A 24,239-nucleotide genomic window follows, 5' to 3' on the forward strand; every position below is an offset into this window, starting at 1 on the left:
ACCATAATTCAAAAAGAGTCATGTACCACAATGTTCACTGCAGCTCTATTTACAATAGCCAGGACATGGAAGCAACCTAAGTGTCCATCGACAGATGAATGGGTAAAGAAGATGTAGCACATCTATACAATGGAATATTAGTCAGCCATAAAAAGAAACGAAATTGAGTTATTTGTAGTGAGGTGGATGGACCTAGAGTCTGTCATACAGAGTGAAGTAAGTCAGAAAGAGAAAAACAAATACTGTATGCTAACACATATATATGGAATCTAAGAAAAAAAAAATGGTCATGAAGAACCTAGGGGCAGGATGGGAATAAAGATGCGACCTACTAGAGAATGGATTTGAGGAGAAGGGGAGGGGAAGGGTAAGCTGGGATGAAGTGAGAGAGTGGCATGGACATATATATACTACCAAATGTAAAACAGCTAGTGGGAAGCAGCCGCATAGCACAGGGAGATCAGCTCAGTGCTTTGTGACCACCTAGAGGGGTGGGATAGGGAGGGTGGGAGGGAGACGCAAGAGGGAGGAGATATGGGGATATATGTATATGTATAGCTGATTCACTTTGTTATAAAGCAGAAACCAACACACCAGTGTAAAGCAACTATACTCCAATAAAGATGTTAAAAAATAATAATAATGATAATAATAAAAAAGAGACATGCACCCCAGTGTTCACTGCAGCACTATTTACAATAGCCAGGACATGGAACCAACTTGAATGTCCATTGACAGATGAATGGATAAAGAAGATGTGGCACATAAATACAATGGAATATTACTCAGCCATAAAAAGAAACAAAATTAAGTTATTTGTAGTGAGGTGGATGGACCTAGAGTCTGTCATGCGGAGTGAGGTAAGTCAGAAAGAGAAAAACAAATACCGTATGCTAACACATATATATGGAATCTAAGAAAAAAAAAGTTTCTGAAGAATCTAGGGGCAGGACAGGAATAAAGATGCAGAAGTACAGAATGGACTTGAGGACATGGGGAGGGGGAAGGGTAAGCTGGGATGAAGTAAGAGAGTGGCATGGACATATATACACTACCAAATGTAAAACAGATAGCTAGTAGGAAGCAGCCGCATAGCACAAGGAGATCAGTTCGGTGCTCTGTGACCACCTAGAGGGGTGGGATAGGGAGGGCGGGAGGAAGACACATGAGGGAGGGTATATGGGGATATATGTATATGTATAGCTGATTCACTTTGTTATACAGCAGAAACTAACACACCATTGTAAAGCAGTTATACTCCAATAAATATGTTGAAAAAAAAGAAAGAAAAAAAGGCAGTAGGAGCCTATTAAGAATAATTTCATGCCAATAAATTTGATAAATGAAAATGATACTTCCTTAAAAACAACTTATAAAAATGGACCCAAGATCAAAAAGAAAATATGAATAGCCCTATATTTATTATAGAAATTGAATTTTTTATCAAAGCTTCTCACAAAGAAAACTCCAAGTTCACATGGTTTCAGCAGTGAATTCTAGCAAATATTAAGTACACAGAGACTAAGATATGAAATCAGAATATCTACTTATTAACTTATAAGGAAAAATAATTATTACATGTAGCTCAATAGATACTAGATACTATCTATCTACAATGATGTAGAAGAGATATGAGTACTGGGAGAGCAACTGGACTCAAGTTCTCAAGCCTGTTCCAATTCTAACAGTTTAATTCTAACAGCCTACAGTATATAATGATAAAGACATTTCCTATCACTGTGGCATCAATCCATTCAAACAGGACCATGTTGCAGTCTTTTATGCCTTTCCCCTCTGACTTTCAGAATAACTTTAGAAAACATACCTCAGCTCAGGGATCAAACTGCTGGCTATCCAGACTGTCCTTTAAGATTTAGCAGGTCTGCAAAAATTAGACTTGAAAGTCTTTCCTTTAACATACAATGACATTAATACTCTGGAATTTACTCCAGATGTATGACGTAGTTTGCTGAATGTGATCCAATTTTAACTCCTGGTATGCTCTTTTTGAAAAGGGAGAAAATAGATTTCAAAGCAAAGTAGATATTTAAGCTTAAAAAAAAAATGAACTCATAAAAGGATCTACAGACTTTTTAAAACAAGCCAAAAACTAGACGTGGTGCTGGACAATTTATCTGAGAACGCTGTTCTCTGGAGATTAAGTCAGGGAGTGTTTGAAGTGGTAACAGAAATGGTTCAGCATCACTTACGAAAGGTCTTATTTTTCGTTTAAAAGGATTCCTTCTGGAAATGCCTCAGGCAATGCAGCTTAAAAGACACTTTAAATCCAGGTGTGCAGAACACTAGATCTCGGGATATGGATGATATATTAAGCCAAGGCCTTAATAATGCTAAACTTTTGTGATCTTTGTTAATAAAGTGATTCCTAACTTAGAGAAGCAATCTGATCTGAAGTTTAATAGCAATAGGAATATCTTTCTTATCACCTTGCTTTTTTAAAAACAAGCCTTGATTTTTCTGATTACCAAAGGAATACTGTTCATGAATGGAAATTTAGAAATACAAAAGCGCAAAATAAAGCAAATAAAAATGACAATCCAACCACACAGCAATAACTACTATTAACATTTGGAATCACACAGCTTTGTGATCTTTTCATGTAACATATTGAGAGTTTATTTCACCATATCAATGTTCTCTGACAACATGCTTTTTCATGGCTATAAAGCAGTCAATTCATTGTATACATATACCATAACTAATTTAACCAAGTATTAGGAAACTATTGGGACATTTAGGTTGTTTTCAATTTTTTTAATTATTTAAAAAATGCTGTCATAAACATCCTTGTGTAATACTCGGTATACACTCTTCATGTGTTACTTTCATTGCACAGATTCTTCTAAGTCCCTACTTCTAAGAGTGTAGACATTTATAAATATATATTGCCAGTTCTCCTCCTGACAAGTAAAATATATCCACAAATCCTTTTATTATAATTCTAAAATCCAAAAAGCTCTGAAATCAAAAGTACTTTTTAAAAACTTTTGGCACCAAACGTTATCTGCATCAAAACCTGACCTGAAGTGAGGCTATTTATAGTCTTTATTTATCCCACGTAAGCATTTGATTATGGGATGCTGCGCTAGACCCCACTGGGAATGTTATATAACATACAATATAAGCACCGTATTACCATTCTTTAGTACTTTAAAGATGCCGTTTATTGTCACTTGGCCTCTCCTCCCCACCTCCTTTTTATGAGAAATCAGTCATTCTTATTATTGTCTTATCTTTGGCTGCTTTTAAGATTTCCTCTTTATCTTTGGTTTTGGCAGTTTGACCAAGATGTGTCTGAGTGTGGTTTTCTTTGTACTTATCCCACTAGCAGTTTGCTGAGTTTTTGGACATACGGGTTAATGTTTTTCACCAAATGTGGGAAATTTTCAGTCCCCCCCTCCACTTCTCTCTCTCTCCTTGCCAGTGATACATACATTAGGACTTCTTGATATCGTTTCACAGGTTACTGAGAGCTTTCTTCACTTATTTTCAACCCTTTTAGTCTCTGTGCTTCCATTAGGATTATTTCTATTGAACTGTCTCCAAATATACAGATAACATTTGTCTCTGTTAAAAATGCTGTTGATACCTAATGAAATTTTCATCTTATTTTTTTAACTCTAGAATTTACATTTGGTTTTATTTTATAGTTTCCATTTATCTGCTGAGATTTCCCTATGTATCCAATCATTCTGCTGATCTTTTTCCTCTAAATCCTTTAATTTATTTATAATTTCTATTTTAAAGTCCTTGATTCCCAATTCTAATATCTAGGTCATCCATAGATCTGCTTCTATTGATGTTCTTCTCTTGATTTTAGGTTATATTTTCCTTCTTCCTACTGATCCTATAATAGTTTGGCCTTTGGCTTTGTTAGAAAGGATTTATTTTACTTTTGCCCTTAGTCTTAGGGTGGCCCTTAGTCCTAAGGCATGGTCCTTCTGCAGTTTCAATACAAAACCTGAGATGTTTATCATTCCCTCAAATTTGGCAGGGCTTGCACTCAAATTCAGCACTATGCACTTGCTGATATCTCTGCTCAGCGCTTTAGTCCTCCTGATGCTACTTTCTGCATGGTTTCTTGAAGCATTGTTTGTGTATGTGCAACTTAGAAACCTGTAAAAAGAATTTAGAGCTCCCTCCTCCCTGGCTTCCTTCCTTGAGATGGCCTCTCTCAATTTACAACTGCTTTGGTAGTCTTGAACTCTGTTTCTTCATCCAATAAGAATACTACTATAAGCTCTTTTTCTCCAGTTCTCCAAGGCAAACTGAAATGTGCGATAAAGGAAAAAAAACTCGTTAAGTGTAGAGCTCCTCTAGTTTGCTTCCCTTATTTCAAGGTTTGTGTTCTCTAAAGTTTCTGCCTGCTTCTGGTTGCTCTCTAAACAATACTTTGTCTATATAATTGTTACTGGCAGAAGGGTCGTCCAACACAGGCTGCCCTGCCCTTATTGGAACTGGAACTCTGTATTAAGTTTCTTCAAATAGTTTTTCTGTTCTATCCCTTCCCCTACTTCTTCCAGAACTCCAATTACATGTATATTTTGCTAGTTGAAGTTGTTCTGTAGTTCACAGTCATTCATTTCTTTTCAGTGTATGTTTGATTTGGGATAGTTTCTACTGCTATACAGTCAAGTTCACTAATCCTTTCTTCTGCAATGTCGTTCTTTTCAGTGTATGTTTGGTTTGGGATAGTTTCTACTGCTATACAGTCAAGTTCACTAATCCTTTCTTCTGCAATGTCGTTATGCCGTTAATCCCATCTAGTGTGTTCTTCATCTCATACATTGTAGGTTTAATCTCTAGATGTTTGGTTGGCTCTTATGTTCAATCTTTCCTCTAGCTTCTTGAACATATGCAATATAATTATAATAACTGTTTTAATGTTCTTATCTACTAATCCTATCATATGTGCCATTTCTGGGTCTGTTTCAATGGATTGTTTTTTTTTTAATTCATAAGTTAATTTTAATATATCCTTTCTTATAACTTGTGAGTAGAAGACATGAAAACAGAAACTGAAAAAAAATTAAATGAATGGCATTGTGTGCTAGTGTGAAAAATCTGGGATTTAGTCAAAGTGATCTTTTTTTATGGCTGCTTTTTAAAATTTATTTATTTATTTAAACATCTTTATTGGAGTATAATCACTTTACAATGGTGTGTTAGTTTCTGCTTTATAACAAAGTGAATCAGCTATACATATACATATATCCCCATATCTCTTCCCTCTTGTGTCTCCCTCCCTCCCACTCTACCTATCCCACCCCTCTAGGTGGTCACAAAGCACCAAGCTGATCTCCCTGTGCTATGCAGCTGCTTCCCACTAGTTATCTACTTTACATTTGGTAGTGTGTATATGTCCATGCCACTCTCTCACTTTGTCCCAGCTTACCCTTCCCCCTCCCTGTGTCCTCAAGTCCATTCTCTGGTAGGTCTGCACAGACCTACATACTGTTTTCACCATGCCTCAATGAGACACTAAAAAAGATTTATGTTTTCATCCTGGTGGAAAGAAGGAAGGGACGGAGGGAGAGAGGGGAGAGTTAATTACTTTCTCAAGCTCATGTAATAAGGCAGAGGTCAGTTCTAGAGCCCAAGCCTTGTGACATCCTATGTTCTTTCTTCATGAGAATACTCATTACTTAATAAGATTTATCTAATGCTCTTATTAGTTTACACTGTCATTCTCTGCCATTAACTTCAGCTAATATTCCAATCTATAGCACAGTTGTACGTACACAGTAGATACATTCCGTAGTAGGAGTTTCTTTCTTTTGTTTGTAGAGCACAAAGGGAAGGCAGGGGATTGTTTTTTTAAGACTATTTTTTTAAGAGCAGTTTTAGGTTCATAGCAAAATTGAGAGGAAGATACAGAGATACTACATATGTGCCATGCTTCCACAGATGTATAGCTTCCCCTATTATCAACATCTCCCACCAGAGTGGTGCATTTGTTATAACTGATGACACATTACATTGACACATCATTATCACCCAAAGGCCATAGTTTACATTAGGGTTCACCCTTGGCATTGCACATTCTATGGATTTGGACAAAGGCATAATGACATATATCCATCATTATATTAATAGTATCATACAGAATATTTTCACCACACTAAAAAATCTTCTGTTCTGTTTCTTCATCCTTCCCCCCGACCACCCCTGGCAACCAATGATCTTCTTACTGTCTCCATAACTTGCCTGTTCCAAAATGTCACGTAATCGATTTTTTTCTCCTTTTTAATGACTTGTATTTTCCTGCTTTTTTGCATGCCTTGTAATATTTGATCAAATGCCAGGCACTGTGAATTCTACTTTGTTCGGTTAGATATTCCTGTAATCCTTAACATAATCTTGAACTTTGTTCTGGGATGTTGTTAAAATACATAGAAATAATTTGATCTCTTTAGATTTTGCTTTTAAGTTTTGTTATGTGGGATCAAAACAGCAGCTAGTCTAGGGTTAACTTTTCCCCCCAATATTGAGGTCAAACCCTTACTTAGTACTCTCAATGCTGCCCTGTGAATTATGACATTTTCCAGGTTTCAGTATTCCTGGCTCTATATGAATTTGGGGCACTGCTACCTCTAATACTTTTGGGTGCTCCTTTTTCTGGCCTTGAGTCATTTCCTCACAAACATGAGTGGGTCAGTACTCAACTCAAGGTTGCCTTCTGCAGATCTCTGAAGCCCTCTCTCTGTGTGGCTCTCTCCTGTCCAATACTCTGTCCTGTGAATTCTAGCCCTTGTTTTCCCTGGACTCCCTGCTCTGTCCGAAATCAGAGATACTGATGAGCTCTGCCTTGGTTCTCCCTCCCTGTGCAGTGGCTTGGAAACTTTCCTCCAGCAGTATTTTAGTATATCATTTGTTTATTGTCTCTCAAGGGTTATTCTCTTTCACGGCTTGAGGTCCAATGTCTTGAGAACCATTCTTCTATATATTTTGTCCATTTCTCCCCCAAAAGACTCAGTGAAATGGAAGTCCCTGTAGGTATACCTTTCTTTTTTTTTCCTTTAAATTTATTTTTTATACGGCAGGTTCTTATTAGTTATCTATTTTATATATATTAGTGTATATATGTCAATCCCAATCTCCCAATACATCCCACCACGACCCACACCCGATTTCCCCCCTTGGTGTCTATACGTTTGTTTTCTACATCTGTGTCTCTATTTCTGTCTTGCAAACCGGTTCATTTGTACCATTTCTCTAGATTCCACATATATGTGTTAATATACGATGTTTGTTCTTCTCTTTTTGACTTACTTCACTCTATATGACAGTCTCTAGGTCCATCCACGTCTCTACAAATGACCCAACTTTGTTCCTTTTTATGGCTAATATTCCACTGTATATAGGTACCACATCTTCTTTATACATTCGTCTGTCGATGAGCATGTAGGTTGCTTCCATGACCTGGCTATTGTAAATAGTGCTGCAATGAACATTGGGGTGCATGTGTCTTTTTGAATTATGGTTTTCTGTGGCTATATGCCCAGTACTGGGATTGCTGGGTCATATGGTAATTCTATTTTTAGTTTTTTAAGGAACCTCCATACTGTTCTCCACACGGGCTGTATCAATTTACATTCCCGCCAACAGTGCAAGAGGGTTCCCTTTTCTCCACACCCTCTCCAGCATTTGTTGTTTGTAGATTCTCTGATGATGCCCATTTTAACTGGTGTGAGGTGATACCTCATTGTAGTTTTGATTTGCATTTCTCTAATAATTAGAGATGTTGAGCAGCTTTTCATGTGCCTCTTGTCCATCTGTATGTCTTCTTTGGAGAAATGTCTATTTAGGTCTTCTGCCCATTTTTTGACTGGGTTGTTTTTTTTTTTTAATATTGAGCTGCATGAGCTGTTTTTATATTTTGGAGATTAATCCTTTGCCCATTGATTCGTTTGCAAATATTTTCTCCCATTCTGAGGGTTGTCTTTTAGTCTTGTCTATAGCTTCCTTTGCTGTGCAAAAGCTTTTAAATTTCATTAGGTCCCATTTGTTTATTTTTGTTTTTATTTCCATTACTCTAGAAGGTGGGTCAAAAAAGATCTTGCTGTGATTTATGTCAAAGAGTGTTCTTCCCATGTTTTCTTCTAAGAGTTTTATAGTGTCTGGCCTTACATTTAGGTCTTTAATCCATTTTGAGTTTATTTTTGTGTGTGGTGTTAGGGAGTGTTCTAATTTCATTCTTTTACATGTAGCTGTCCAGTTTTCCCAGCACCACTTATTGAAGAGACTGTCTTTTCTCCATTGTATATCCTTGCCTCCTTTGTCATAGATTAGTTGACCATAGGCTCAGTAGTTGTCACAACGGCTTAGCTGCTCCGCAGCATGTGGGATCTTCCTGGACCAGGGCTGGAACCTGTGTCCCCTGCATTGGCAGGTGGATTCTTAACCACTGTGCCACCAGGGAAGTCCCTGCATTCGTATTTTTAATGTATGCCAGTTTAATATGTATTTTTAAAAATTTGCCAGTTTAATAAGTTTTTTAAAATGGCATCATATTGCTATTTTAACTGGTGTTTCTTTGATCACTGGTGAAGCTCAACATTTTTTCACATTTTATTGGACAACAAAACTTTTTTATGCCCTTCGCCCATATTTCCAGCAAAGCTTTAGTTCTACATAGAGACTGGAAACACTTTCTTGGTACTATTGTCTTCCTTCGGTCCCTTGGACACAAGCGTTTTCTGGATCAAAGGGAAGTGACCAAATTTATAGAATCTTAAGAATCTGATTGTTACGCTGGTCTGGCAAAGAGGTGAAGACTTGGACAGTAATAGCGGTGTGGCTGTCTATCCATTTTCCACAATCACAATCAATTGATGGTATGAATTCCCTTGTTTTAAATCCTTTTTATTCTTACTTTAAGAATATAAACTAAACTCTTCACCAGAGTCTTACATTCTAATAAGGATCTGGCCCTGCCTACCTCTTAAACCTCATTCCTTGCAATGTTCCTCTTTAGTCACTATGTTCCAGACTGATCTTTTTTCAGTTCCTTGAACAAGTCATTTCCCTCCTCAGTTCCTCTGTGCTTGCTGTTCTCTTTTGCTTGGAATGTTCTTCCCAGGACTGGTAGCGTCTTATTTTCATCTCTGCAGATAGATATTCCCTGACCACCCAATAAAAAGTAGGTTTCCCTTCTGTTATTCTTCCTATAACATTCTATTCTTTCCCCTCATAGCACTCACATACCTATCACAACTTGAAATTATATGTTTGATAGTTTGTTTACTTAATTACTGTCTAGTTCTCTTACTAGATAGTAAGCTACATGATGTTAGGAACTATTTTTTTGTTGTTGTTCACCAGTGTATACTTGGTACCAAGAATAGTGTTTGGTCCAAAGCAGGCATACATTATATATTGGCTGAAGTAATGAATCACTTAATACTAGGGTATAATAACAAGATTATTGGAAAATGGGCAATAATCTCCTCAAACAGATTCATTTATATTAGGATTATTTATCACCTCTCTGCACTTCTGAGACATATTAATCTTCATTTAATTTGTAAGTTTAATTTAGAAGATACTCTTTTGAGAAATGCTGCTATCACCAAAAATGGAAATCTCATTTTTTAGCATTTAATTTGAATCTAACATATTCCTAACAGGGAGCTAATACTCTTTAAAAATGGACAAATGAAAACAGGGCGTTAATACCAGTGTTCCTATTTCACTAAATGGCATGTAAAACAAATCTCCAATTTATAGTGGGAATCCAAAATCATTAAGCAATGCTTAATGGTTAACAGAAAATTATGACCAGTAAGCATAAATGTCATTTACTGAATAATTTCTTCGAAGTTGTAAATACTTCTATCTGACTTTATTTGTAAATTTATCCCAAAGACAAAACATTTTCTTAGACAATTCTAAAAACCAAGAAATAAAACCAACTCCAAGTACCAGGGAAAATATCAGCTTATTTCTTTTAATTCTCTCCTTTTGTGATTATTAAAGGATGAGTAGGCAGCTATATGTTTACTTCCAATCCCCTTCTTCTTCAGATATTTACCTCTTACTGAAAAAACAAAAAACTCTGATACTGGACTAAAGTACCTGGCTCTTTACTGATAAGTGATGATATATCTAATTCTGAAAAGATATCGAGCAATACATAATAAGACTTTCTAATGAGTCTCCAAATACTCTTGGTTTTTGAAGTGTTAAAAGGAATAACAAGTGGAATGTTTCTGGCACATAATAATGTGTTATGTTAGCTTATTACTATCTCTCAAGAACTCTAAACCCTGTTAATAATATACTAATGTTAAAACTAAAATCTAGTACATCTTCAATTATACTTCTTTGAATTTATATCAAGTTGCTGTTGACCAAGAATTATTATTTTTAAAATGAATAGCAAGTTAATTTCTTCTAATGCTAATCAGTGCCAATTAAGATAGTTATTTGCTACTCTAAATTTAATAAAAGAATAATCAAAGATAAAATTACTCCTATTCTATTCTATTCTATTGGAATAACATTTGTTGAGAAAATATAATAGCATGATGAGAACTTCAGTTGAAATTAGTTTCTCAAATGTATTTTATCTGTGAGTAATATATAGCAAAAGCAAAACAGAAAATCAGACTTTCAAGGTCTACTCTTTGGACCTATATTTCAGATTGAGCTACTGTAAACCTGAGGTGGCGGGGGAGTGGAGATAAGGAAAGAAAGAAAGAAATTTGAGTTATTTCTTTTCATTTGCTTTCAAAGAATAAAATGCTTATTCCAAAGGAAAGCAGGCTTTCTGGGGGAATAACTCCAATCATGTCTGTGCAGACCTGTTGGGAGGCAATTGATGTGTCACATTTTTGTTTTTCACCAGTTGTGAAAAACAGAAATGAGATTAACAGAGGCAAGAAGAAAGACTTTATCCACCAAACCACAGTTTTGAGGGTAACTGTTGCATCCTGTTGAGTCAGAGTCAGTAACTAAAGAAGTAAAAGTCAATCATCTCAAGTCCTGGAAAAGGATGAAATAAAAAGCTATTTAGGGGCTTCCCTGGTGGCGCAGTGGTTGAGAATCTGCCTGCTAATGCAGGGGACACGGGTTTGAGCCCTGGTCTGGGAAGATCCCACATGCCACGGAGCAACTAGGCCCGTGAGCCACAACTACTGAGCCTGCGTGTCTGGAGCCTGTGCTCCGCAACAGGAGAGACCGCGATAGTGAGAGGCCCACGCACCACGATGAAGAGTGGCCCCCGCTTGCCACAACTAGAGAAAGCCCTCGCACAGAAACAAAGACCCAACACAGCCAAAAATAAATAAATAAATTTTTAAAAAAAAGCTATTTGACAGAAGGATCACATTACAAGGGCAGTGAAAAGCTTCAAATGTATTCAGTATCTACTGAGGGTAGGAAGCAACAGGTGGAAGTTGACTGGCAACCTCAGCTTGATTTTGAAGTCACTGGGACACATACCTCTGCTTCTCTCCATGCACTGGTTAGGAACTTAATAACCAAGGGTGATAGATTTTCAAAGGAAATTAAAAGAGCAAAGTAGAACTTTCATGAAATTAAGTTTGATAAAAACCATCATATATAGAATTAGTATTTTCATTTTAAATTCTCTTACAATTAAAAATGTGAATGGCTCATACATGGTAAGAAATCTTAAGTTAGCACAGCGAACATAGTATAGATATATTTTAAAAATCAGCTTTGCCAGGTTTCAATAAAGCCAGAATGCTAAAAATAGAACAGATTGTAGGCAGGAAAACTGAGGGTGATGACGGTTCTAAAAACTTGAATTCAAATACTGGCCCTCCCTCTCTGAGCTACATACAGTTCCTTCAGCTAAACTTGTGAAGATTAGCATAAACACATCTAAAGCATGTATTTGATAAATTTCATTTTCTCTTTCCTTGCATTACCAACCCACTAGATCTTTTTACAATATCTTAGCTAGAAAAACAAAGGAGACAGACAGCTAGAGGAAAATTTAAGAAATCCGAGATAGTTCTCATTCTATTTTGCTTCATTAATTAGGAAGCATCAAACAGAGATTTTCAAGAGGATCTGATCAGTAATCTCACTTGGGTTTTCCTAAAGAATGAACAGGTTGAGTCATCTCTCCTGCCCTGCAGAATGGGATAGCCTCAGAAATAAAGCTGTCTTTGACATATAGATCCAATTTCAAAATAATTTCCCTTTTCTCGATGCTCTGAGAGCAGGCAGGAAGAAAGTCAATGAAACAGATTACTGTCTTTCTTGTGTGAGGTGTGGGGATGTGGGAACATGGCAACCAATGTAGTATAAATGTCTTCAAAATTCAACACCCTTTCATGGAAAAAATCCTCAACAAAACATGGAATAAAAGGACACCTCCTAAACATGATATAAAGATTACACACAAAAAGCCTACAGTTAATGTTATACTTAATAATGAAAAACTGAATACTTTCTCCCTACGATCAGTACCAAGACAAGGATGTCTATTTTTACCATTCCTATTCAACGCTGTACTGGAGGCCAATGCAACAAGGTGAGAAAAAGAAATAAAAGGTATAAAATTGGAAAGGAAGAAATAAAACAGGCATTATTTGCATTTGATATGATTGCCTATGTATAAAATACCAAAGAATCTACAAAAAAGTACTGGTACTAATAAGTAAGCCTAGTAAGGTCACTGGTCACTAGATACAAGATCAACATGCAAAAATAAATTGTATTTTTATATTCTAGGAATGAACAATTAGAAATTGAAATATAAAACAGGGACTTCCCTCGTGGTCCAATGGTTAAGAATCTGCCTTCCAATACAGGGGACATGGGTTCGATCCCTGGTCAGGGAACTAAGATCCCACATGCCGTGGGGCAACTAAGCCTGCGCACCGCAACTACTGAGCCCACGTGCTCTAGAGCCCATGCACCACAACTAGAGAGTCTGAGCGCCACAACTACTGAGCCTGCACACTCTGGAGCCCGTGTGCCACAACAAAGAGCCCACACACTGCACAGAAAGATCCCGCATGCCGCAATGGTGATCCCATGTGCCACAACTAAGACCTGACGCAGCCAAATTAAAAAAAAAGAAAGAAATATAAAACAGTAAAATACATAATAGCATCAAAAGTCATCAAATACTTAGAAATGAATCTTACAAAACTACCACAAGATTTATATGCCAAAAACTATAAAACACTGATGAAATGAATCAAAGAAGATTTAAATAAAGTTGGAGCTATACCATGTTAATGGATTGGACTCAATATCACTAAGATGTCAACTCTCCCCAGTTGATCTATATATTCAACACAATCCCAATAAAATCCAAGCATGATTTTTTTTTTGTAGAAATTGACAGGCTGATTTTTAAATTTATATGGAAAAGTAGAATAGCCAAATGTTAGAAAGAAGAACAAACTTTGAGGACTCACTACCTGATATCCAGATTTACTATAAAGACACAGTATTGGAGCAAGGATCGATACATAGATCAATGGAACAGAATAGAAAGTCTAGAAATAAACCCACATATACATGGTCAATTGATTTTTGACTAAGGTACAAAGGCAATTCAATGGATAGCCACATGCAAAAGAAAGAACCTCAATCTTTATTTCACATGCTATTAAAAATTAACTCCAAATGGATCAGTGGTTGCCAGGGATTGGAGGGTGGAGGAAAAAGCTGACTACAAAGAGCTATGGGGGACTTTTGAGGGAGGTGATGATACTGCTCTATGTCTTGATTGTAAAGGTGGTTGCCAAAACTTGCAGAAAGTGAATTTTACTGTTTATAAATTATGTATTAAAATACATAATTGCATATATAACTGTGTTTTTTAAAAAAGGAAAAAAGTCTATTTTAGCCCCTGAGGACTATCTAGGAAGAAAGAAAAACATCTAATTGGTAATATCCAGGCAATAATACACATGTAATCACAAGTTATTTATCAACAGGATGTAACTGAAACAGAAAAAACACTAAAGTGCCCCAAGATGTAAAGCCTTAAGTATCTGCATAAATAAGATTCCCCCATCTGCATTTGAATTCAGCTTGGAAAGATTCTAGAACTCACAGGGCCTGTTTTTCTTTCCTAAATGCAAACAAGGAAGCATTCTGGATGACTAATAAAATTTTCAATCCAGAAACATATTGAACATCTTTACGTTCATCTGTATGTCCTGCAGACAGCTCTAACTCCAACAATGAATTCTCTGTCTTATTCCCAAATATGTTCTTTGTTCATTGTTTTCCATCTCAGTAACTGGTACCACCATCCATTTGTGTTTAAACAAGAAATCTGGGTGTTATCTTTGACTCCTCCCTGTCTTGTCTGCCCCACCAACCAATTTATTTATCACCGAGTCCTGATAATTCTACCTCTCAAATATAGGATCTCTGCTGTAAAGCAGAAAAGAGTATAGAACTAGAACTTGAGCATAACTGAATCTAGAAGGTGAAAGACAGTGGTATGAGATGAAGTTAGTGAGGTAGGCAGGGACCATATTAATTATTTTGATTTCTGTACTCATCTCAAACACATCTCAAATATGTATTCTTTTCTCCGTCCCAGCTTCCACCATCCTAGTACAAGTTACCATTCCTTTCCTCAAAATTATTTCAATATTCTTGGTCTCCCTACATCTATTCTTGTTTCCCTTTCAATTCATTTTCTGCACTGCAGTTCTTTTAAAAGTACTATTCTGAAAAAAAAATACTATTTTGATCATATCATATCATTCCTTCTTTAAAGCCCTTCAATGTCTTCCTGTTTCTTTACCACAAACATAAAAATAATTAATATGGTCCCTGTTTACCTACTAATTTCATTTAATACCATTCTTTCAGCCTCTAGATCCAATCATACTCAATGCCTAGTTCCAGCAGAGATGCTTTGTTTATTCTATATATCCTTCCCTGACTGGAATACTCCTCCTCCTGCCTACCCTTGCACTTAAACTTTATCTTCTTTTTTTCCTTCAGAGGCAGCTAACATGGCATTTTGAGGAAGTCTTCCATGACCTCTCATGTCTAGATTAGGTCTACTCATTATCTGCTCTTACAGCACAGTTCATCTGTAAGTACTTGTGGTATAATAAAAGATATTATTTGGTCTTTGTCCCTGGTTCCTGTCTCGTAGTTCCTAAAACTCTTGGACTCTCCTGAGTGAAAAGAGTGCCTTTTGAATGCTAATGAGATGACTGGTACCTGGGGACCCCTAGATAGTTTCAGGATGGCAGCTGGTCACCAGAAAGATCAAGCATGGAAAAGACACCAACTATTCAGTGTCAGAAAGAACTTAAGAACACTTTCTGAAAATCTGTTTATAATTTCATTGGTCATAAACTCTACAAGACAAATGTCCTATCTATAATTGTATCCCCAGCACTTAGCACAGTGCCTGGCACACAGTTCCATTATCTATTGGATGAATATATAAACTAACGCCTATCACTGGAGTGTAGAAATTCTGAACTGTTACCTGGGAGAAGCTAGGTCAGGGTTTTTTTTTCCCTGGGTCTGATTTTGACTTAACACTGAAAGCTGATAAAACAAAGAGAAAAAAGCAACAGGTCCAACTTTTCACTATGTGACGTTAAGGTCAACTACAGGATAGGGTGGCATAGAGGAAGGACCAGGAAACAGCAAATTAAGTAAATTTGCTGAGGCCTATAGGACCTGAAAAAAAGTGAGGCCAGGCCTAAAAGACACTGTTAAGAAAAGACCATCTGAAAAAAAAAAAGAAAAGAAAAGACCATCTGCATCTTGCCATGAAAACAAGTCTTACCTGTGATGGGGTTATTCTTCCCTTTTTAACTTCAGATGAATTTTCACTCAACTTTCCTACTTTGTTAATTGAGCTGCATTTGTAGCACGTCCATCTTGTTTGCCCCTCAATTTCTACAGTGCACTCCTTGCTTTGCAGACAGAATGAGTGATACAAATGGCCACAGCTGCAAAATGAAGGCAACCAATTGACACTTTTCATTATCATAAAATCATAAACCTAAGTTGTGTTAGAGTGTATTTAAAAGTGATAAATATTTCCAATAAGCTGAAATGCACTGATGGGGTATAGGCTAAGAAACAAGGAAGGGGATTTACTTGTTGCTGTCCTCTCTTTTTTAAAATCCAGACTCACGTATTTGCACACTTAAGTTATGAGCACGAACAGCATCACAGTTCTCTGATTACAAACCACCAGGGGATGAGTTGAACTTCTGTTCATTTCTCAAACTATGAAACATTTTTAGACAGTTTGAAAAAAAGTCAATTGGGGAAAATCATAATTATATAAGTAATTTGATAATAACATGAGTGGTCTGCCTCATCAAATTCAGGAGTCATGATTTGATTAATAAGCATTTACAAAAATGTCAGTGTTACAGTAAATTCTAACATTATTCCTATGAAGAAATTCCCTACTGAATACACTAAGTTCCCAAATAAGCCTTCCAGAAATGAGTGTTGAGTATAATTCTAAGTCATCTTCACTGATTCCTCCTCATTTCTCCAACCTGAAATCTTGGACCACCTCAGACATCAATCCTTTTCTCTTTGATAGTCTTTATAATCTTCCTTTTCTCTATCCTCCCCCACATATATATATATATGGAGAGATATATATATATATATCCATCTATCCATCCATCCTTTCTCTTCTGTAGTCTTTCTCTTCTATACTCTTCTTTCTACAGCCATCCTTGCTCCTTTAGTGATTACTTCCAGTTCCATAGCTTTAAAATACCACCTCCATCCTGGTGACTGCCACATTTATACCTTCAGCCCAGACTTCTCTCCTCAACCGCATCTACCTGTCTCAAGACCTCTACTATGGATATTTAATAGGCATCTTAAATTTAACATGCTCCAAATTCTTGATTTCCACCCCACTCCACCCCCACTGCATGCTCTCATCCAACCTTCCACATCTAAATAATGGCAACTACACTCTTCTAGTTTCTCAAGCCAAAAACTATTCTTTCTTTCACACCTCATATACAAACTATAAATAGATCTTATTAGCTATACCTTCAGAATATATCCAGAATCCCACCACTGCTTACTTCATTACAATCATCTTGGGCCATCTCTCACTTGGATTACTGCAATAGCTTAACTGGTCATTCTATTTTCACCCTTGGCTTTCTACAGTCCATTCTCACCACGGCAGTCAAAGTGATCCTTAAGACAGAGGTCAGCTCAGGTCAACGCTATCCTCAAAAACATCCAATGGCTTTTCATCTCAGAGCAAAAGTTTAACTCTTTATAATGACCCAGTTCCTACATGATTTAGCCGCTGAAGTCATCTCTTATATTTTGCCTTCACTCTGCTCAGGCAACACTAGCCTGCTCCCTTCACTACCCATCAAGTATGCCTAGCACATGCATCATGGTTTCTGCACTTGTTGATCCTCTGTCTGGGGCACTCTCCCCCTGATATTGCATGGCCACTTCCTTTAGGTCTCTACTCAAATGTTACTTAAACTTCCCTAATAACTCTTTATATATTAGTAGCTCCCAACGTTCTCTCTCCTCTATACCATGTTTTATTTTATTCATGGTAATTATTACCTTTTTATTAATTAATTTTTAAATTGTCTGTCCATAATCACCTTAACAGTGTTGCTTTCCCTGACCACACTTCATAAAATATCTTCCCCCACAAACACTATATATCTCACTTAACATGTTTTATTTTTTTCCGTGTTAGTCACTATCTGGCATTTTACTTATCTGTTTGCCTCTTTTACTAGAGTGTAAACTCCGTGAGAGCAGAACCTTTGTTTTGTTCATGTGGTACCCTACCCCCTTGAACAGTACCTGACATATAGTAGGTGCTCAATAAATACTTGTTGAATGAATGGGCTGTTTGTGTGATGAAAACTACTTCCTCTTCCAACCACCAAATCTACCAATCTTCCTGTATCTGTAATAATAGAAGCTAACACTTATATAGTGCTTACTATATGTCAGCATGGTTACAAGTGTCTTATGTAAATTATCTCATTTAATCTTCACAAAACCCTATCAAGTAGGTATCCCAATTTACAGATGAAGAAACTAAGACGTAAAGAGATGAAATAACTTGTCAAAGTCTCATAGCTAGTAAGTGGCAGAGTCAGGATTTGAACTCAAGATTTAAAGTCTGGCTCCAGAGTCCATCTTATATTGCCTCTATCCATATATTCTGGATGAGCTGTCTCCTCCTGAGATCAAACCTTCCATTTTTGCACTAAACTTCCTTTCTCTTTGTACTGTGGCTTTAAATATCATTTACATGCTGATGATTTCTAAATTTATATTTCCAGGACATGTCTCTGACTAGAATAACTGTCTACCTGACATTCCTACTTGAATGTTTAAAAGGGCATCTCAAACCTAACATCTCCAAGACAAGACTCTTGATTTCCCCAGCTCCTCACGCCTGTTCCTTCTCGTCTTAGAGGATGGTACCACATTCATCCAGTAGCTCAGGCCGAAGATGTTTTCCCCTCTCACTTCACATCTAATACATCAGAAAGTTAACACTTCCCTTAAAATATATTCTGAACCTTCACTCCTACCTCTCTCATTCTGCTCAAATGTCACTTCCTTAGACATATTTTTCCTCATTACAGTGTCTTAAAATAGCACTCTCACCCTGAACACTTCTTCTTTCCATCCTCTTACCCTGTATTTTATTTCTCTCCATAGTTCTTATTACTCTGTATTTATTTACCGCCTGACCACCCTAACACCCTTTCCTCCTGACTCCCACGCAGAATGTAAGGTCTATAAGGACAGGAACTTTGTTTTGTTCACTGGCAGAACGATTGACTGGGGCTGTGTGTCCACATGTATTTCTGCCTGGCAATACCATACACGCACACACACCATATGTGTCACATTTCCTTCCCTTTCTTACCTAAAGACAATAATTTCATCAGCCATTTCTTGGCGTCTCTTGTATTGCTGCAAACAAATAGAGCAGTAATCCTGCTTGGGATTCAGTCCTCTGGTGACTGAAGCTCTCAGGTTACACAATGACCAATGGAGATCTTGGTTTAGAAGGCTAGTCGTTGTTTCCAGCAGGGTCTATGAAAGACCAATATAAAAAATAAGCCAACAAAAAATTGTTCATAAAGTGAAAGAGACAGAGATGAGTGGAAAATACCACTTGTTTCATTTTCAACCACAATTGAATTGGAATACACTATAAAGGCATAAAACTGATCAAATAAACATCAGAACACCCCAAACTTAAGTGGTTAACTTTAATGTGCAGGGTACTGATAAGTGCATATGTCAAGATTCTCAAAATAATTATTAAAAGGCTGTCACTAGTTACTACTGAGAAATGTGTGCTCTGCCATTCTGTGGATTAATTCAGTACTGATGGCTTTCAGATGACTAGATAAACCCAAATCTACTTATTTATTACATTTATATGATGAGTTCTCTCTGAATGGCTCAAAGTTGTGTTGTAACAAATAATAATAAAAAAAAAATACCTGAGTTTTAAATAGAAACTGCCTCCATGGCGATATTTCACAGTAACCTTTCACTGGAAAAGCTAATGGCCGTTACTCAGTTTTCATCTCCCTTGGGCAGAGAGATCACTGTTTCCTGAACAGCACTTACAAGCCATTTGACTCTACTCAAGACTGTGACATCTGTCATTAAGTCACATAAAGTTATTTCACAGCTATCACATTAAGTCATTTTAAGGCTCTCTGTGTTTATAAACTATTGTTTACTTGCTTCAATGTGCAGCTGGGTTCTTTTCTGTCAGTCCCAAAGGGGAAGATATTCTGCCCATCCTCCTTGCTACACAGCCTGGTCCTTTAACTTTATCTATAACGCAGAACTTTCAGTTCTAATGGTCTGTTTTAATTCTTTCCAATCAACCCCATCTTTTCCTCCTCTTCCAAAGTTCACAAAAAATTTCTGTCTTTCATTCAGCTTTCCTTCTGCCACCAGGGAGTCTGTGCCTGAAGGGGGATCAGCTTCCTTGGGCTATGCTTACTTAGCAAAACTGCAGTTCTTACAACATCCTAAGAAAAGCTCTACCACCCAAATTTTTCTTTTTCTTCTACCAAAAATGTAGACAGTGTATCTAACATGCCTAAGTGGCACTTTTCCTAGGTGGCTTCATGAGTCACTTTGAAGTACATGAAGAAAAAATTCTGTATACCAAGCTGGCTCTTACTGAGAATTAGAGCTATAGGCAGTTTTGGGTTAAGGGAAGACTAATGACCATTTTTGGTTAGTGGCAATTATCTGTTTCAGAATGTTTAAAAGAACACTAATTTATTTTGCAATTTTTCTATACTCATGTTTCCTTTTCAATGAGTTATATCTTTGCATTTCATTACTTTCCAAGAAAGTATCTTACATTTTTCATTTGGAAAAAAAAATATATGTCCCACTGCCAATGAATCAAAAGAATAAAATGAATCCAAACTTGATGCATTTCCACATTCCAGAATATATGTGTATGTGTATATAAAATATATATTAATTAAGGTCAAGAGAAATTTAAAAATTAAAAAGCCATACACTTCAATCTATCAAACTTCCACTAAACAGATGGTAATTTTTAAAGAAAAAGTATAGGTGCAAAGAAAAAAGAATAGCTTCTTTCCACCTTAGAATGGGCTTAGAAATAGAAAGTAGCTTACCTGTTCATAGCTAAAGGTATCCAACATTCCCAGAATAAGTCCCTGGATTTCTCCAAGTTTTCCTTTTCCATAAACTGGGTCCTAGAAAAAAGTTGCAAAAAATTATAATTCTATTCTTGCTATTTTAAAATTACTTTAAAATACAAGTTATCTGAAAAAGCCAAATACTCTTAAGTATTTTGTCTACAGTCACAAAATATTTATTCTTCCATGAACCTTCTGCTGGAAATGCACATTGGTCTCCTCAGGCCATCAGAAATATTTTGGAAAAATAAATAAAATTTAAATGATCCAAGGCCCTTGCTTAACAACCGTCTTTGCAAGTCTAATTAAATTTAACTCTGGTTTTGTTTCTGCAGCAAGCTTCCTCTCCTTCTTATTAAACATCACCTAACCCCTTTTGAGCTCTTATTTATCTGCCACATTAAAACCAAAGTACTCATGAATACTCAGAATCTGTCCAACTCCTCCTGTGACCCACATTTGGCCACCTCCTGGTCCAAACCAACTAAGTTACATCAGTTTAGGAGATGAGTTTCTGAATCCAAGCAACTTTCAGTTTTCCAAAGCTTTTCTCAATAAAGTCACTACTGATAAACAACAGATACCTAGACACCCAATCTTCCCTCCATTGCTTTTCATATGAAGTATGCCAACTTGTTTATTGTACACAATTTGAAAAACACTGATGTGTACAAAAATAAAACCGAACTGAAATCCAACCACCTGGAGATAAACACTTTTGATTTTTTGAGATATATCCTTCCAGTCTTATTTCTGGGGAAGTAGAGAGAGGGATGTATTTCTTAGTGTATAAAATTTGAGTATTTCACATAATACTTTCGTAACTTTCTTTTTCTTAATAGTATGTTGTGAGCAGTTTCCCATATTATCAAATACTTTGTAATAGTAAGAGTATGAATCATGTGAAAATGCCATGTGTTATTCAACCATTCTCTGTTGTCGGGGATTTAAGTTTCCCTCCCCATACTCCACATTTAAGTCCCACCCACTATTATCAAATGCTAGTGGCTGTAAATTTTGGTCTGAATCTCTGAGTCTTTCTTAAGAGGAGATTTCAAGAAAGGGGATGAATTACAGACTCAAAGAGTATTTTTATGGGTATTGATATATACACTTCACCCTTGAATAACATGGGTTATGAGTGAGCAGGTCCACTTATATGCAGATTTCTTCCAATAAATATATAGGAAAAACTTTTTGAGATTTGCAACAATATGAAAAAACTCACAGGTGAACCATGTAGCCAAGAAATATCGAAAAAATTAAGAAAAAGTTAGGGTTGTCATGAATGCATAACATATATGTAGATACTAATCTATTCTTACACAGGCATAAGGTGAGTGATATTTAATATAAAATTAATAATCTGTTAGTTTTCTGTTTTATAACTTTGCTTTTAAAGAATTACATTACTATATAGTATGCCCCTCTCCCTCTCCCTCTGTCTCTCCTGTAATTGGAGAAACTGTGTATCAGTCTATCATCACAGGTAGGATGTTTTTTAAAAAAAATTAACAATGTTCCAATACTGTATTATGAATATGACTATAATATTATTAAAAATTTTAATGCCATAAAAATTTTATAACAATTCATTCATTAGTGTATTGGCTAGGCTACTGTGAAGCAACCGTATTGATTACACTAGGCTACCATGAGGCAATCATATTGCTGCTTCTTTGTTATCACAATGCATGAATTGTCATACCTGTAAATGTGAATTTTTTTCACATTATCTTTTCATTTTTAATGTCTAGTGTTAGTAATACATATAGTATCAATGGAGTTTTGTATCATATAATATTGATGTAGGTACTACAGACAATTCATCTTGTAAACAGATGATGTAAACTTAGGCTATTGATAAATACAGTACAGTACTGTAACTGTATTTCTCTTCTTTATGATTTTTTGAATAACATTTTCTTTTCTCTAGCTTACTTTATTACAAGAATACAGTAACAATACATATAATGTACAAAATATGTGTTAATCGACTGTTTATGTTACTGGTAAAGCTTCCAGTCAACAGTAGGCTATTAGTAGTTAAGTTTTGGGGGAGTCAAAAGTTATACATGGATTTTCGACTGAGCAGGGGGGTCAGTGTCCCTAACTCCCACGTTGTTCAAGGTCAACTGTAGTGCGTAATTGCTCTACCAAAAAGTTGTATTATGCAATTTTTATCTCCATCAGCACATTTGTGCGCCCATTTTACTGCACCTTTGGCTAGGCTGGGAATTATAAAAATTTGCTAATAAATATGTATGTCAAGTCTATTAACTTACTGTAACGTGAGGCTATATATGACATAAATGTCTCTTCCATGCTAAATAGGGGAATCCAACTATACAGTAATGATAAAAGTAGCTGCTATTTATTAACTGCGTAGCACACGCCAAGTACAATGCTAAGCATTTTATATATACCACATCACTGAATTCCTTCCAGAACATTTATAAATGAAGAAATTCAGGCTCAGAAAGGTTAGGTAAAATTCTCTAAGAACGCAACACTATTAAGCAGATAAGCTGGGATTTGAATCTAGGCACTTCAGAAACTATGTTTTTAAATAACACTACACTGGTCTCCCAAGGATGGACACATAAACTAATAAACTAAATAATAAATTAATGTTTACTAGATGAGTAACATATGAATAACTAAATGATAAACTAATGTATGCTGGAAAGTATGGGTAACATTTCTGGTTACTTATTAGGGAGTAAGGATTATTAAAATCTTGGTACAGTAACTGTGAGTTCAGATGTTAAGAAAAAAAAAAAAAAGACTGTGGAGCAAGAAAAACTTAGGAGACAGGTTCAGAAATGTGAGAAGAAATTTGTGTTCCTGCACTTGTTACAACATAGTCTTAGGATTTGCTTTTTTTTTCTCTCTTCTATGCTCTGATGTTGTTTCTTAAAGACTGGATAGATGCGGTTTCTAAATAAGATCAGTTTGCAGTACTTTTAGCTGGTCAAGAGCAGCACCAGATTATCTGCCATAGGTTCCTGGTCCCTGATGCTGAGGTTACGCTGAAAAAACCAAAGGTAGAGAATAACTACACATTTGTTTACTAATTAACAAGTTTACTTTGGGCTTGAACAGATCACTTAAATTTACTGGGGAAATCTGTTTCACTAAGCTAAAGATACCTGTGAAACATGTGCAGAGCATTTGCAAAAGACAAGACTACAGATATCTCAGACTAACTCTACCAGAACAACTCAGGCCATATACTCACAAGATAATCTTTAAATTTTCTTTGCATAAAAATAGAACCATGTTAATGCTTCTGAACTTACACTCAATTATGCTTTTGGTCAAGCTCTTAGTAAATACATTTACTTCTCAAAGTATCAATGGAGAGTGTAATACTTTATTATAAAAACGTTGTAATAGCTATTCTAACACGTCCACACATACACAATACACATTAACATAGCTCTAGCACAGAAAACTTCTGTCACTTGTTTATAACAGGGTGGTTTGGGGAATAAAGAGGTCTTGAAAATGTTAAATTCTGGGAAAAGGAAGAAATCTTTATAGGTCATGTCTATA

At 36.2% G+C, this 24,239-nt stretch overlaps 1 protein-coding gene across 5 annotated transcripts in view; it reads right to left on the bottom strand.

Moving 5' to 3' along the window:
* VPS8 (VPS8 subunit of CORVET complex) overlaps positions 1–24,239 on the bottom strand; it is a 287,700-nt gene that overhangs the window by 68,994 nt on the left and 194,467 nt on the right. For all 5 annotated transcript variants that reach the window (XM_082392935.1, XM_082392936.1, XM_082392937.1 and 2 more), the window contains exons 42-44: positions 20,658–20,738; positions 18,902–19,071; positions 15,782–15,947 (exon numbers count right to left, since the gene is read on the bottom strand). In XM_082392935.1, coding sequence (XP_082249061.1) covers positions 15,782–15,947; positions 18,902–19,071; positions 20,658–20,738 — 417 coding nt within the window. The remainder of the gene's footprint in view (positions 1–15,781; positions 15,948–18,901; positions 19,072–20,657; positions 20,739–24,239) is intronic.

This window comes from Balaenoptera borealis (assembly GCF_965194805.1).
Source record: "Balaenoptera borealis genome assembly, chromosome: 5".
Classification (NCBI taxonomy): domain Eukaryota; kingdom Metazoa; phylum Chordata; class Mammalia; order Artiodactyla; family Balaenopteridae; genus Balaenoptera; species Balaenoptera borealis.